The sequence below is a fragment of the Sceloporus occidentalis genome, unplaced genomic scaffold (genome assembly GCF_023333645.1).
Source record: "Sceloporus occidentalis isolate IW3139 unplaced genomic scaffold, rSceOcc1.0.p SCAF_2, whole genome shotgun sequence".
Lineage (NCBI taxonomy): Eukaryota > Metazoa > Chordata > Lepidosauria > Squamata > Phrynosomatidae > Sceloporus > Sceloporus occidentalis.
The window spans coordinates 221,960,066-221,977,123 of record NW_028316982.1 but is presented as its reverse complement, the minus strand read 5'-3'; the positions used below and the strand labels follow the sequence as shown (position 1 = coordinate 221,977,123).

At 40.5% G+C, this 17,058-nt stretch overlaps 1 protein-coding gene across 1 annotated transcript; it reads left to right on the top strand.

Moving 5' to 3' along the window:
• The first annotated feature begins 1,158 nt into the window (after positions 1 to 1,158).
• On the top strand, positions 1,159 to 16,030 carry LOC149319716 (T-cell surface antigen CD2-like). The gene is made up of 5 exons (XM_089508144.1): positions 1,159 to 1,294; positions 3,307 to 3,615; positions 7,039 to 7,299; positions 13,085 to 13,210; positions 15,511 to 16,030. The coding sequence occupies exons 1-5, from the start codon at positions 1,234 to 1,236 to the stop codon at positions 15,726 to 15,728; spliced, it is 975 nt and encodes a 324-aa protein (XP_089364270.1). The 5' UTR covers positions 1,159 to 1,233; the 3' UTR covers positions 15,729 to 16,030.
• The last annotated feature ends 1,028 nt before the right edge of the window (positions 16,031 to 17,058 follow it).

Here is a 17,058-nt window from a genome sequence, read left to right as displayed (position 1 = left end):
CACTAGCATAAAGAGGGGTGGCAGCGCTGACATGGACAGGCCTCACAGACATTTTTAAACTATGAGTTGGAAGAAATGTGAGTTTCTGCAGCTGGTGAGGTCAGCACTCCCCTCACAGGAGGTGTGCATGCCTCTGAAAGGTGAGGGTAGGGCTGCAGGGCAGGGGGAGGGTTCACTCAGGACAGGCTGCCTCTGGTGCCATCTTCCCTGCATTGGATGTCCTGCACATGGAAGCCCCACCCCTGCACCAGGTGGCACCAGAGATGGGGGCTGCTGCTGCTGCTGCTGCTTTTACAACTACAACAACTACAGTCTGAATGATTGTTTTTCGGGCAAAATTCTACCTTCTTCTCAGCATAAATCCATTTTACACATTTGGATTGTGAAACAAATTAACATAGGGAAATTCCCAGAGAACCAGCTGGGTGGTTTGATAATTGGGCTATGATTCTGGAGACCAGGGTTTGAATCCCTGCTTGGATATGGAAACCCACTGGGTGACTTTGGCAAGCTACACTCTCTTAGCCTCAGAGGAAGACAGATAAACCCCCTCTGAACAAATCTTACCGAGCAAACCCCATGATAGTGTCACTATGACTCAGAAATGGCTTGAAAGCGCACAATAGGAAGGAAGTTCCCAGAGGTAGAAATTTCTCATCCTAAACTCCACCCAGCAATCCCCAGTGTCCCCTCCTACATGGGGCAAGTGGGCCTTCTGACACTCTAAAGAGGCTTTGGAAGATGAAGTGCATGTGGCTGCTGGGTGTACATGTAAAGGAATGAAAAACACTCCTTCCATTCATTTTCTTACATCTCATCAGAAAATCCAAGCCACTGTCTGTTCCCCTTTGACTGAAGGCTCGGCTGGACATTATACCAATGAATAAATAAATCCATGTTTGAATAGTTGGGGGGCTTTCCAAGACAACAAACAATATGCCTAACTTTCAAATGCACAACAACAAGCTCCAGAATCTGCAAATTTGGCAAATTTTAAAAAGGGAGATGTCAGCTAAACACTTATTGTATAGAGAACAACAGCTACAACCCCCAGTTCTGACTTGCTCTTTTGCACTTGTTAGAAGAGGAAGAGTACTCCAGGCCTGGGGGGAGGTGCGAGAGAGGTATGCTGATAACAGAGTCTAAGTAGATCAGCATGCTCTGTTCGAAGCACATCCCACGCTTGTCCCACGCTTGTACACTTTTCTTTAGACAGCAAAGACAACCTTGAAAATGAAGTGGGGTACCATTTCCCTAATTACATTCCTGATGGCTTTTCCCTTTGGCCTGAAAGGTGAGTTTGCAACCAATTCCTTCCTTCCTCTTTTCTGGATGTGGCAAAACACTACTGCATTATAAGGACCAAAATTAAAGTTTTGCAGTATGGGTGAGACTCAGCTAAAACGGTAACTGTGATAATGGGTCAGTAACTTGATTATTGTTTAGTTTTTCCAAGCTACAGATATCTGGCATAATTCAATGTGAAATAATGTTGAGCAACTCTCATTCATGTCAATCTGGCTAGGATAACTCTGAAGTAGACTTTAAAATATGATAAAGATGGACTGAACCTTAATGGATGATATATTGTTCATTAAAAAAATATTGCATTAGGCTAAATAGCAAGTTGGATGTGAATACTGCATTTGCAATAGAGCTTATAGTTCAACTCAAATGAGTGAGACCCTTCTCTTCATTATTTGGTCTCTCACATGAACAATTTTGATTCACAGCAAATATGTAAGTAAGATTAGGCTGCAGTTCTAAGGATAGCTACTTAAAAAGCTCTACTGTCCACATGCAAGTCAAGTGGAAACATAATGGTACCAGTTTGGTGAATGTTAAGACAAGGATTATGGATGTCATGAACATACATGTCTACACACAAATGAAAGACACATATTGTTAATGGAGCAGTTCTACTTGTGGATCAAACACTTTTTATGTTTTAGTGTGATCCTATCTGTTGGCTCTGTTAGGTCAAAGCCATCCTGCTTAGGCCTGGATGGCAATTAACACAGATATAAATCTTTGTTTCTTTCATTCTTGCATGGGGGAAAAATTAGAAGTTTTCTTTTCACTAGGCAATATTATTGTCTCATGCGCATTTTTTCACTGTTTCAGTGCTCACAAAAGATATTGTTCTATCTAAACAAAACATTATAAAACAACATATAACAGATGTTGGAAATGTGGAGAGAAACCAAGATCACTTTTTCACTGTTGGTTGACATGCAAACATGCAAAAAAAAGGAAGCTAATAAATGATGCAATTAATTATATTTCAAAGGTGAAACTGAAATGGAGCTAGAATTTTATCTGATAGGGAGGTTTTATGGGAATGTAGAAAAGGAATTTGGAAAAATCTTTTATTATATGGTTCCACTTGCAAGGATTGTATTTGTGCAAAATTGGAAAAACAAAAATATCCCCAAACAGGAGGATTGTATATGTAAGATATATGATGCAATAGAAATTGATAAATTAACTCAATTAATTAAATATAACTTGCTATAAAAATTTAATAAAGAATGGTTGCTGGTATTAAACTTCTTAAAAGACCAATGGGGGACATAGCAATAATAAGTTTTTTAAAATAGAGAAAATGAAGTAATAAGGGTTAATTTGTAAAAGGCAAATCAATCAATATAACAGGAATTTAATTAAGGGTGATGATAAAATGTATCTTCAGGTAATTATAGGTATAAGTAACAGGAAAATATTTTGTTGTTTGTTTTTGATTTCCTTATTAAGGATTTAGTAGATTCAGTATAAGAGGAACTCAACTAAGGATGATAAAATGTATCTTTAAGTAGTTAAAGGTATATGTAATATGAAGATATTTTGTTTTTGTTTACTTTTGTTTTCCTTATTAAGGAATCAGTAGATGCAGCTACACAGTAAGCTATACATAAATCATATTTATAAGATCAAAAAAATGAGAAGGAAAAGAAGGAAAAATAAAGTTGAATGATAAGTCAAAAGTCCTGAAAAAAAAAAAGGGGGGGGGGGAATCTTGCATGGCTGATTCTTTCGAAAAACAGTAGCAAGTACAAAAACAACAATGTATCTTGATGTCTTGAGATACAATTTTTCATCAAGGAGAATTTTTTGATTTTTATATCTCTAATAATCAATCAGATGATAGTCCCCATATCCTATAGCTCTTGCTATATCCACAAAGAAAGGAATAAGATATGGAGAAAATGTAGAATTTGAAAAATCTGGTGAACCAGGAAGTGAAACCAAAATCCAGTGATCCAAGGAGTAGTGCCTGACACTATCTGTGTATTTTCTTCCCCACAGGTGTTGCATCAGGCAGTGTGGAGGTTCACGGCATTTTGGGTGATACAGTTTTATTGCCTGCTCCGGAATTCACAGGCACACCATCCCGTATACAATGGCTTAACGTAACGTCTGGCAAGACAACACTTATTCGACGTAAGCTATGGAACACACCAAGTGAAGATTCAGAGAAATACAACATATTAAATAATGGAAGCCTGACAATAGATAATTTGGTGAAGGAAGATGCTGGAAATTACAAAGTGGATGGACATAACAAAAGCGGAGCTGCATTATTTAAGGAAACCACTGTCACTTTGAAAGTTCATGGTGAGTCTTCAAACTTCACATCTCTCCTGGTACCACGGTTTCTCTTCCTGCCTTTTAGTTTCTCTTCCTTCCTCCCTCTGTGACTGGGTCTCTCTGCATTGTCTTGCATAGCTTTTCTTTGTTCCTTTCTGGGCAGCAGCCACAGGAGGCAGCAATGGCTGTCATGCTTTTGCTTTCTTGGAAACATTTAACTAGCTGTTGTGGGGGAAAGGATGATAGACTAGACGAATCTTTAGTCAAATTCATTAGAATTATTCCATACTAATTGTCTCAATTTGTCAAAAAGAGTCCTGATTAATCTTCTGCTGTACCACTTTTTCAGCTGCTTTTAAGATGTCCCACTTTCTCTCTCCTACTTCCACTTCCCCCCATCGTCCTCAGCTTACTGCAGTTTTTGCAAACTGAATTCAAAGTGCGCAAGTAGTTTGCACTCATTTAACTTTGCAGGGGGAAGAAGAGAGGAGGAGGCAGACTGCTTTTCCCCGTAGGATGAGGCAAAAGGAAACTGCTGCTGCCTCTCCTAGTTTGTCTTTTATTAATAATCTTTGCAATCTTGACCACGCTTTAATATTAATAGGCCATATGGGTTTGGGATTTTTTTCCTGTGAAATGTTTGAGAATATGAAAAACTAGTCTTAGATGATGTTGAGATCAAGAAAAATGGTGACCCTTTAAAACCTTAAAACCTAGGCAGACTCATATGGCTGAATGCATATAGTCTTCAAATAGTCTTGTCCTGAATTGTACAGTGCTTTATAGGGCATAATAACACATTCAAGTTGCAAAGAAACAGAAGTTATTGTATCAAGGTTTCCGAAAGGTCCAATTGGCTCCAATACTGTTTTCAACCCAATGCCAAGTAAAAAAACATGGCTATTTATTAAAGCATTTGGGGGAGTAAATTGATTTCATCCAAACTGGTAAATATTCATGGTATTAAATTGTTCTGAAGTGGTTTCAAACTAACTTTTTAAAACTTGTCAAATTGTTTAATAAGCTTTCAGTCTGCTTAAATTATTGCTTACATTGTTTTGATGTTGTTGTTATGTGCCTTCATTTCTGACTTAATGCAACTTTATCATGAGGTTTTCTGAGGCTGAGAGTGTATGACCCACCCAAGGCATTCCAGTGGGTATCCATAGCTAAATGGTGAATTGAATCCTTGTCTCCAAAGTCATAGTCCAATGCCCAAATCACTATACCATGTTGTTTTAGATTGGTTAAACTGATCTTATTTTATGCTATCCTGAAAGATTATAATAAAAGGTGGGATATAACTATTTTAATAACAAAGCATTAAATAATAAATGTATAAACAATATGTGTTCCCTCTATCCAGTTTTGGCAACAGCCAAGTTGCACTATTCTGAATCAGATGACATTTCTGAACATTTTCCAAGGACGGCCACATATAGATAGTATCACAGTAGTCCAAATGGAATGCAACTGAGGCATGTGTCACCATGACCAAATCCAACTTCCCCAGGAATATCTAAGATTGTACACTAGCTTTAAATGTGCAAAAGTACTCCTAGCCAGCACAGAAGTTTGGCCATCTAGGTTAGGAGCTGAATCTGCAAATATATCTCAGATGAAAACCTGCATTTCCATGAAGAGTGAAACACCACCCAAAGCAGGTTAAATACATATCCTTTGATTTCCCTTCAATCAATGTTTCAGTTTGTTCAACCTGACACCAATTCATTACTGGCATCAGAACGAAGAGCATGAGAAAAGAAAGTCAAGATGGAGCAGGAGAGTAGCCACTTTCTCTGTGCCTTTCCACATGTTGTCATAAGCACTTCTGTTCTCTTCCTCAGGAGAACGTAATTAAAAGTGTGCCTTTTGTTGAATGGATTTTTCCAGCATGACAAAAGACATGTCTTCCTTGGGAAGAGAACAGAATTGCTGTGACATCATGCAGAGAGGCAAGGAGAAAGCAGCTATTTCCCTGTTCCGTTTCAGCGTCCTTTTCTCATGTGACAAGGCTCTAAAACAGTTTCCCTTTGATTTGGAAAGAAGAGAAAAATCGAGTCAAATGTCATCAGTTCACTTGTGGTATTAGACGTTCTAAGATGGAATGATTTCTCCCAGCAGTTTTACACAATGTTTAAATATTATGGAGGAATAAAATGGAATTGAGAAAAACACCATAGGCCAGCAAATATGGCAGGTGATTCAGAAAGATACAATAAACAATGGTATTAAAAGCTAACGATAGCATATTCTCTGTCAGTTTGCCTGGAACAGTTCAGTTTAATCACTTAATGAAGCTTCCTGTGGGGTGGAGAGGCATTACATTGCCTGGGAACAGCCACTGAGAAGGCCCTTTCAGAGGCCTTCACCAAATAAGCCTGGATAAGCCTGGGAAGCCTTCCGGGGCAGGACTTCTGGGGGAAAACCCAAGGCACACGCTCTTAGCCTTAGGCTAGCAATAGCAAACCCTCCTTTGACAAAACTTGCCAAGAAAACTCCATGATAGTTTCACCTCAAGGTTGCCATAAATTGAAGGCACCACACACACAGAAATCACACTTTCTCAGACTCAGAGGATGGCAATGGTAATCCACCTTGACAAAGCTTGCTCCATGATAATTTCACCTTCACCTCTGGAAGCCAGTTAAATGCACAGGATGAAGGGGGAAAGGTACAGGTGTGCACCTGCTCCACTCCTTTCCCCACCCTCTCCTGCCTTTAACTGGCTTTGGGAAGCCAGTTAAAGGGACTGGGGGGGGGGGGGGGAAGGAACAGGCACATGCCTGCTCTTCCTCATCCTCCACCCTCATAATTAAATTGAGTCCTCCAGAGATCCTAGAAGATATCATCATCATCATTGCGTTTCCTGCTAGAGTTACATAGCAAGACACTTTTCAGCCATCTTACACTCTCCAGTGGCCACTGGTGGATCATGGGAGGGGGGAGAAGAATGTGAATGCTATAGAAGGGAATTGGGAGGTATAGGGACAGTACAGATGGATGGCTCTGTGCCATCCATTTTTGCCTCATGTCTGTGCTTCAGCATTCTCATGCTGCAGCACGGACATGCCGCAAAAAAGAGCCACCTACAGCGGCTTCTTTTTTGCGATGCTGGAAGCAGGAAGTGCCACCGCCATGATGCCATTTCCTGCCAGTGATGACTGGTCACTGTACAGTGGCAGCAGCATCATGGCAGCCCCCTTATGGATGGGAGGCCACCATCATACCAGGCTCCATATGTGTTAGGGTTCAGGAGCATGCGGTTGCTCCAGAACCCTAAAATCGCCGCTGCCATGCTAGAAAGCACCCGTGTGTACTGGGCCATAGTCAAGTTGCATCATGGCAGAACTATTATACATTTCCTGATTCAGGAACTCAGCTGATGTATTTTGAAACAGAGTTAATTCCTCAAGTTTCCTGCACCTTCTCTTCTTTCCTTTCTTTCAGATCGTTTGCCTCAGCCACTGCTCATTGAGAACTGCTCCGACAAGTCATTGATCTGTCAGGTGGAACCCAGTTCAAGTCAAAAGCTCAAAGTAACGCTGTTTCAAAATAATAAATTGAAAATTAATCAAGAACCAAATCATGCCAATGGGACATGGAGGTGGACATTTCAACAATCAAGCCTTGTAGGGAAATTCAAGTGTGAGATTGCCAGTGATCATATCAAGAATCAGAATGAGAAGGAAATCAACTGCCTGGGACCAGGTATAAATCCATATTGCTAAAAAAAAATCTTAACTAGAGAAGAGAACTGGTATTTTCTCCGAAGCTAAACAGCTGTAATTGTGCTGGTATCAATGAGATATCAGTGGGATTGTCAATCCTGCAATTCTGATTTTTGTACTCAGTCGGCTATTCAGGCCTATACTTTTCGTGAGTGGTAAGCCACCAGCAAAGAGCAGAGCAGGAAGATGGAGCCAACTACATTTAATTTGCTGCCCAAATATGTTTTTGTGGTAAAGGCATCCAGGCTTACTGAAGCAATGTAGTGAAGCAATGCACATGTCAATACATTATTACAATGAAGGTCCCACTTCTCCAAGACTGAACAGAGTGAAAAGGCTCAGGGAGAAAAAGACATGCTTAAGCCCAATGCTAAATAATTTAACAGCTATAATGTTTAAAGGAGAGAATTTGGATCTGATCACAACACAATAAGTCTGCTTTGAGCTCACATTTGTCTGGGGCAGGATCTATAAGAGAAAGTGAAGATATTAACCTTGAAAAGTTAACATGTTTTAAAATGTGAGTGTGTATATGTTTCAGGGAGAATAAATACACTGAATCACACATACTGTAGAAGATATTTTCATAATCAGGAATACAAAGAATATTCACAGTGATGATGAACTGCTGTGGAGGGGCTGAGCTTGGCTGTATTTGCTAGTCACCATGCTACTAGGAACTGGGTCACATACAAAACCTAGTACCTGCATCCCTGAATATTGTTTTCACACATGTTTGCCCCCTTCGTACTACAGGTTAATATTTTAATTTGCAGCAAGAAAAATCTGCTCTCTGCAAGTAGAACAGGAAATGGGCAATAGTTTTCTATTCCTGCTCCTCTGTCATTTTTAAAACAGTGGATTGGCTGTGAACATTAAGTGCCCCACTAGGCATTTAAAAATCATGGGTGAGGATAGACTTTTTGCCCTTTGGAGCATCCAGGCAGGTAGGCATGAGCAAACACCCACTGCCTTGCTACCTGGTTTCTCTTCTTCAGCTAAAGAAGAGTCATTCCCACTGCAGCAATCATTGTGACATCCTCTCATCACCCAGGCAGTCTTAGTGGGACAGCATTGCAATGATAATATAAAATGTCTGGTGTTTTAATTAATTTTTGCTTGTTTGTGTAGAAAATTTGGTGCAGGTGGGATCCTAGTGGGTGAGGTTGTGTCCCTCCCCCCTCAGGGACGATTTGTCACTGCATTCTCTAGCAGCAAGAACAAAAACCAGTAGAATTGAAAACTAAGAGTACTGCTGATATATTAGTTAAAATGTGTAACTATATACAGTCCTCCCTCCATTCTTGTGGACATGGGATCTGCTCCCCTCGATTATCCACAGGGGGCGAACGAAGGGAGTTAAAATGGGGCATGTGCCCATGGTGCGCACCCGCATGCCCCTGTGGGAGCACACCTCCGTTCAAGCCAATAGTGCTTGAATATGCACATTTTCCATTTTCACTGGGGGGGGGGGAGAACGGATTCCCCCATGAAAAAGGAGGGGCAAGTGTAATAATGTGGTCTGGCCCAGCTCCCCAAACCTACCTTAAAAGTCAGCAGCCACACTGAGAAATGGAGGTCTATTGAGCTGGTGATCAGAGTTCAGTAGGGTGGCATTTCCAGACCACTCCTGACAGTGAGTGAGTGATGGAATTCTGTTTCTGATTATCACAGTCTTGGTCTCTGGTAAGAGGGGCTAGAAACATTCTCCTCTTGCACTTTGATCATCAGTTGAACAGACCTCTATTGCTCTATGTGATCAATAGCTATTAAGGTAGTTTTTTTGCGGGGGGGGGGGGGGCATTTACAATTGTGGCAATAGCACCATGATTATGAATACATAGTATTATCAAATATGGAGCAATTGTGAATCTGTAACTCTAAGTTGTGGATCTATAACTGCTATGCAGGGTGCCAAGCTACCTTTATTTCTTAATGTATATACGGTATTCTCCTGCTTTTCTCCCAACACCGGACCCAAAGTGACTTGTACCCTAAATTAAAACAAAGCACAGCTGAGAACCTATTCAGTAAAAAGTTAAACTATTGAATAAGCACCCCTATTGAAAACTCTAAATTTAACCCATGTAAGATATATTTAAAACATAAGTTGATGGGCTACTTCAAGGCAGATACACATACAAAGATAAGACCTTTCTGTCATAACCAGTTAACAGCTAATGACCAGTCTAAATTAGAAGGTCTTTGTCTGCCAATGGAAAGTGAGAAGAGTGGAGGCCAACCAAGCCTCATGTGGCAGGGAATTTCTTAGCCTAGAAGCAGGCAATGAGAAGATGCTCTCCTCTGTCCTTACCAAATGTGCTGGTAACAGTGGTGGGACCAAGAAAAAGCCTTTCCCAAAGGTCTAAAATCTCAGGCAGGTTCATATACAAAAATAGTCTTTCAGGTAATCCGCACTCAAGATACGACTTTAACCAACAGAGCACGTTCTGATTAAACAAGTGGGACAAAGCCATTCAGTTCCCTGTGCCTGCCATTAAATAATAATAATAATAATAATAATAATAATAATAAGCCTCCCTGATACATATAGTTGTAAATAAATAGCAGTGGGCCTGGCTCCAGATGTTCCTTAAATTATGTTCACGAGATAAAAGATTATGAACATGGTTTAATTATGAAGAATCTAAGCATCTGTAAGTGCTTAATATGGCCATATGTTTAGCTTAAAAAACAGATTTGTGTTTTGAAGTAGAGTTGCACCTAAGCTCCTGAAAAGCATACATGAATAGATGAATGATCTGTACTCTAGAGAAAATAGTGGTTTTGTTTATTGGTTCACCTCTTGCAAAGTTTTGCTTTTCTTCATTGCAAAGGGTAGGAAATGTTAGGAAAAGCACAATATATGTTAAAAGTGGGGAGGGCTACAACAGAAACAAGAAGTAATATTGATATTCAAGAAAGGGAAGGGAGCTGCCATAATCCTGTTAAATTTTTGCTTGAAGAAAAATAGATGGCAGACCAGTCCACCACACAGATCAGATCTGCCCTGTTCTATGAATGTGTCATCCAATAAGAGTTTTTCAGTCTAGCAGTGAGTGCTGCTCCTTTAAAAACTAGCAAAAGTGAAATCCAATTGCATTCATAGATGAATGTAGAATTTCTTTCCATTTCTGGTTCCTCTGGAGCAAAAAATTCAATTTTTAAAATATTGTAACATTAATGAATTCCTAAGAAGGCAAGGCAAGAGTAGGGTTAGTGCCTGGAGGTGGTAATCAGTTAAATGTGAGCCCATAAACTGTCAGCAAGATGAAGGATGTATTGGTGGGCAGTTCCAAAGTCTGGGAATTGAAGATAAGGTCTGTTCTAAATGGGGGTGAAGGTACATAGCTACTGGGAAGTCCTACAGCTGACTTGGTTACTGGAAACCTATGCAGAGGGTAGAAGAGCTTATTTCACTCTTCTGTTGGTACTAAGGGTCAAACTAGTTATTAATGGTACACATATTCCCTGAGGATTTTCCTGAGATGCAGCAATCAAACTTGCAAATTAAGCCTGCATTTACCTTCCAAAAACCAAAGCAGCCTAAATGCAAAATATGCAGGTAAAGACAATTGTGTTGTGATGGGCTTCTTTCAGCAACTGAGGGACCACCTCTTCTAAAACCATATTAAATAATTGTTAATTTTGACCTGAGATAAACTGGCCACAGTAGTTTATGTATCTAGATGGCTGTAATACATTCCACCTGAGAATATTTTAGAATATGCTTCTTAGGCTACTTTATGTGGAGGACTGATCATCCCCCCCCCCCCCCCATGCATCAGGGACCAGTACTATCATTGTGCTCATTGGTTGCAACTGTTTATTTGTTTCCTGGAAACTCAAGGACAGGCTCCTTAGAAAACAGTTTGGAGGCTTTCCTGATACAAAATGCTGCCGCTCAGTCACCTAGTGGCCTGCACAGTTAGATTCAAATTGCACCTATTCCATAATCTGTAGAGCTGCCTATTTGCTTTCATGTCAGCATCAAGGTACTGACATTGACTTACAAGACACAGAATGTATTGGAGCCAAATACTTGTTGGAATATCTCACCTGGTATAAATTTGCCTGGCTTTTGAGTCTTTAGAGGGACTGCTCCCTGCATTACCACCAATGGTCAATGCCTGAGAATAGTGACTGCAAAAACAACCTTCTTGGCTGTGGCATAACTGGAAGTGCATCTGTCTCCTTCAGTAACCCTGTTTAAGATTTAAAACAGATGAACCAGATTAATCTTTGGGTCCTTTATGCAGCATCTGAGGAAAACCTTGATACTTAACACACACACACACACACACACACACACACACTGATGGTGTGGGCAACTTCAGAGACCAAATTTCTAACCAAGTCCCCACCTTGGGGTAAACTCCCAGCTGGCGCCAAAACTTACCAAAAATCAAAATAAATAAATAAATAAATAAACAGAAATAATTTCTGTTGTTTACACACTTTTTCACTAAAACATGGCTGTGCCTCTTGTTCTATCGGATAATTATACTTCTTAGAACATGATTACTGTTGTTTAGTTCATTGGAGGTGGTGGCAGTGCAAAGTTTATGGGCTCCATAAATATAGGGTGGGGGGGGGGGCTTATGCTGTGCATTATTACCCACTCCTAGTTTGCAGTAGTATATAAACATAATACAGTGGATTCTTCTCAAATGCAGGGGATCTGTTCTGGGAAAAAAACCTACATAAAGGAAAAACATGTATGCTCAAGCCCCATTTAAAACAATGGATGTGCACTCCTGTGTACGGCAGGTGCACACATGGCAGGCACACACACCATTGTTTTAAAGGGGGTTTGCCTTCCATGTAAGGTTAAAGCCGCATATGACGTGCCCACGTAAGGCATGGGCACACTGTAATAAATAAAAATAAATTTCATCTATGCATTAACAACAAAAATTTGCCAGAATCCTGTTGGGGACCTTATATCTTTATAAGATAATTATGTCTGCAGGAATTAGATTTGTACAATTGCATAGCATCCATTTCCAGTAGAAAGCTGATGTTACATTATTACATAGCAGAGCTGGTAAAGTGCCTGATGTGTATCAGTTGCTTTTGCCAGTGTCCCTTTATGCACTTTCACAATTCAGTAAAGGGGTTTCTTAGCATCTTTGCTATGTACAGTATACACAATGTAACAGGTCATATAGGATCCTGGCAATTACTTGGAATAAAAATGTGCAACCACAGATAGCAGAGTTCTTCCAATCCATGGGATGTTTTTTTCCTCCATATTGGTTCAGGCCTTACACAGGCTAAAAGCACTTTGAACTTTATCACATGGGGGGAAATCAGGGTTTTAAACAGGCATTTTCAGGGGATCGTGGCAAAGATTTTCACACAACATCGCAATTAGAGAGGACCTATCTTGGAAAAAATCAGGAATGCTCCTGGAAAGATCTAGGAATGCTCCAGTAACAAATACAGGATTTCCCCATGAATTATTTGTTGCTGGAGCATTCCTGGTTCTTTCTGGGATAAGTCCTCTCTAATTGCGTTGTTGTGTGCAAGTGAGATATAAATAAGTATAACAACAACAACAATAACAATATGTTTTTTCCAGGACATCATCACTACATTCACACACACACACACACACACACACACACACATATATTAAGGCCATCCATATTGGCTCTAATATATATATGAATAATATATTAAGGCCATCCATATTGTATCATCCATCCATTCATCTTCCTGTCTTTCTACCATTGTTTATCTGTAATTTGTTCATGTTTTAGCCCCTCAGCAGTTCGGATTGATTTACATCATCATGATTGGAGGAGGTGTTGTCATCATTATCATCTGTATGGCTCTGATTGTTTACTGTGTCAGAAGGAAGAGAGCAGAAAGACATGAAATAGAAGGTAATCCCAGATTGTTTTGCTATTTGAGCACCTAAACAGTTGTCCTCCTTTTAAAACAAAGGGTCTTAAAATTATCAGAACTTGTTTAAATAGTGCTTCTTGGCTTTTACAGACTTTGGCCTGTTTAAATCAATGGGAATTTGATAAGCTAACACATACAGTCAGCCCGCACCATACACGGGCTTCCCTTACACAGCTTTTAGCTTACGCTGAAGCCACGCTACAATTATATGAATGGTGTGCATGCCCATGGTGCTCTCTGAGCATGTGCATGTGCCCCATTATTTTCAATAGGATGTGAACATATGTGCTTTTCCCCTTACATTGGGTCCGGAACAGATCCCCCACATAAGGAAAGGGATGACTATACCTTATTTCCGCTGAATCAGTAGGGATTAGCAACAGGTTTTGGTCTTGGAAACAACCCCCTACATCAGACCTGCACAACTTGACAGTATGTAGGAGCCAAAGTTAAAATAAGTTGAACTTCTTTGGATCGCAAATCAGTTTAATTAAATATTAATTAATTAATAATTATTAATAATTAATGTTATTAATAGTAATTCCCTCCTCCCTCTCCTCAGGAGAAAGCTGAGTGGCACAGAAGCCTTGAGGGGTAAGCTTTTGCCCCTCTTCTTCTTTTTCCACCTGGCCTTCTCAGGAGAAAGCCAAGCAGTGGAGGAGCCTTGTAAGGCGAGTGTTTGCCCATCCTCTTCCACATGGCCTTCTCCTCAATAGGAGACCAAGTGGCAGAGGAGTCGAAGTTGTTATACATCCTTGCAGGCCGCCTAAAATCCTTTGGTGGGCCACATGTGCCCCCCGGGCCTTATACTGTGCAGGTCTGCCACACACAGACTTGTGCCAGTTCTACAAATGGTTTCTACAGAACTCACTTCTCCCATAATACGACACAATTTCCAAGCAGCATCAGGAATTTACAACCCCCAATTGGGAGGCTGCTATTATTATTATTATTATTATTATTATTATTATTATTATTAAACTTTATTTCTAGAGCGCTGTAATTATAATTTATTTCTAGAGCGCTGTAATGCTATAGAACTCATATTTTGGTAATGAGTTTTAGGAGTTTAGCACATTCTTTTTTAAAGTGCCTTACCCCCAACGGGATAGAGGTGCATTTAAATTTGCAAGCTCGTTTTATCGTATTCAGCTGTATACTGCCCAAATACAAGCTAACACAGCCTGTATACAGCTCGAATGCCAGGCAGGTTTATTATGTGGCTTTTCAAAAATGGGATTTTTCCATTCTTGAAAAGTTGCAGAATAAGCCCAGTTGGCATCCATGCTATATACAGGTTATATTCACCTGGCCACAGTGAATACGATAAAACTCATTTGTAAATTTAAATGCACCTCTATCCCATCGGGGATAAGGCACTTTAAAAAGAGTGCACTAACCTCCTAAATTAGTTGTCTTATTTAGGTCAATTTTAGACCATTTCAGTTCGCTCATTTTATGACCTAAGTCAAGACGCATAGTATTCACAGCTTGATGAGTTACCTGTGAGGTTGCAGATTCCACAAGCATCTCTTTCTCTCACTAATGTTATAATAAGTTAAATAACAGACAATATCTGTTGATTTTCATAATGCTCCCTGCAACAACCATTTCATTCTGCTTCATGGTCTACAACCCTTGCATTTTGAACATTTTTAAATATAAAGTATTATTAGGATAAGCAGAGAGCCAGCATGGCATGGTAGTTGGAGAGTTCAAATCCTGGCTCAGCCATGGAAACCCACTGGGTGTCTTGAGGAAGTCACAAACTCTCAACCTTAGAGGATGGCCATGACAAACTGTTTCTGAAGAAATTTGCCATGAAAACTCTACAATAGGTTTGCCTTAGGACTGCCATAAGTCAGAAACAACTCGAAGGCACACAACAACAACATTAGGATAAGCAGCAAGAATGACTACAGTCTACTTATCCATGGATTCTGCATCCATGGATTCCGCCATCCAATGTTTGAAAAAGTTAGATAGATAGATAGATAGAGAGAGAGAGAGAGAGAGAGAGAGAGAGATAGATAGATTCCAGAAAGAAAACCTTGAAGTTGCCGTTTTTATGAGGACACAATTTTACTATGCCATTGTATATAATGGGACCTGAATATCCACAGATTTCTACAGAGGTCCTGGAACCAAACTCCAGCTAATACCCAGGCATGCTGTACTTCCTTATTAAAAAATCAATAACAGCAATGCTGCTGCACTGCTTCTCTTCTGTTATCTTAGGTCAATCACTAGTGACGGAGACTTTTTATCCTTCTTACAGATCAGGAGAAAGAGCTGCAGGCCTGGATTGCAAATGATGACTTGAAACATCGGAAACTTCCTCAACCTCCAGTTCATGCTGTCCCAAACCAGGCACTCCAGCAACAACAAAGGCTGCCACTAGTTCGTTCTGAACAGCATCAGCCAGGTGGGCCACCTCAGCCATGCCCCCGTCCGCCTCAACGGAAACCACCACGACACATGAAAGAAGGACCATAAATTCTAATGTGTCATGCACCATCACATTTGCCTGTGTCAGCAAGCTTTAATGGGCAGTTATAAACTTCTCATACTTGCAATATGATTTCAACAAAGTCACTCTGTGATGACCAATTTATATTCAGTAGCTGAAGTATTCAACTGAAGTACATACACAAACAACACCCACACTCCATTCTTGTCCTGAGAGATGTGCATTATAGATCCCGAGTGCGAAAACTATCTTATCTTAACAACCTGGATTGCAGGTTCCTTTGCTGGCTTCTTCTACAGAATGTTATGTTTGCTCTCTTCTAGTTGCATCATCCATTCATTCTTGCAGTGAGCAGTTTAGAGCTCATCTAATAAATCTAATGAATTCTAATAATTCAACATATCTCTCTCTCTGGCTTTGCTTCGTGAACGAAGATTCAGGAAGGACTCATCCCGCACTTTGTACAAGCGCTTTGGTGACTAAATAGGCCAATCCGGGATAAACAGGTCCGGTTGCAGAAAGCACAGCGGAAAGTCTCCTTGGGTGATGTTTCCAGGTTGTGGTTCTTTCTGCGTTGTCATTTCTCTTCGAGACTTGTCCGCTGTGAGCTTTCGAAAAAGGCTGCAGCATCGTGGATAGTGCGTCTCCATGCCTCCCGATGTGAAGCCAGGGCGGACCATTTTTGGTGATCAATTTGGCCAAGCCTGAGATGTTGTTTCAGGGAGTCTTTGTATCTCTTCTTTGGGGCGCCCCTCTTACGCTGACCCATGGCGAGTTCACCATAGAATACTATTTTTGGGAGGCAATGGTCCTTCATCCTAGAAACGCGTCCTGCCCAGCGCAGTTGCATCCTCAATAGCATGGCCTCAATGCTGGTGATCCCTGCTTGCTCAAGGACAGCAACATTTGTCACATAATCACTCCAGTGTATATTTAGAATTGTGCGTAAACAGTGCTGATGAAAGCATTCAAGGAGTCGTAGGTGTTGGCGATAGGTGACACATGTTTCAGACCTGTAGAGGAGAATAGACAGTACAATGGCTCTATACACACTGATTTTTGTGTTTCGCCTCAAGTGTTTATTACTCCAGACTGTTTTGTGAAGCCTTCTGAATGCACTATATGCCTTTGCCAGTCTGTGATCGATCTCTTTATCAATCTTGGCATCTGAGGAGATGATGCTTCCCAGGTAGGTGAATTGCTGGACACACTTGAGCACAGATGTGCCAACAGTGATGTGGGTATGGTAGTGTTCTTCCTGGGGTGCCGGCTGGTAGAGAACTTCCGTTTTCTTCAGACTGACTTCCAGTCCAAAGAGCTCTGCAGCTGTTGCAAAACAAAATGTTAGGCACTGCA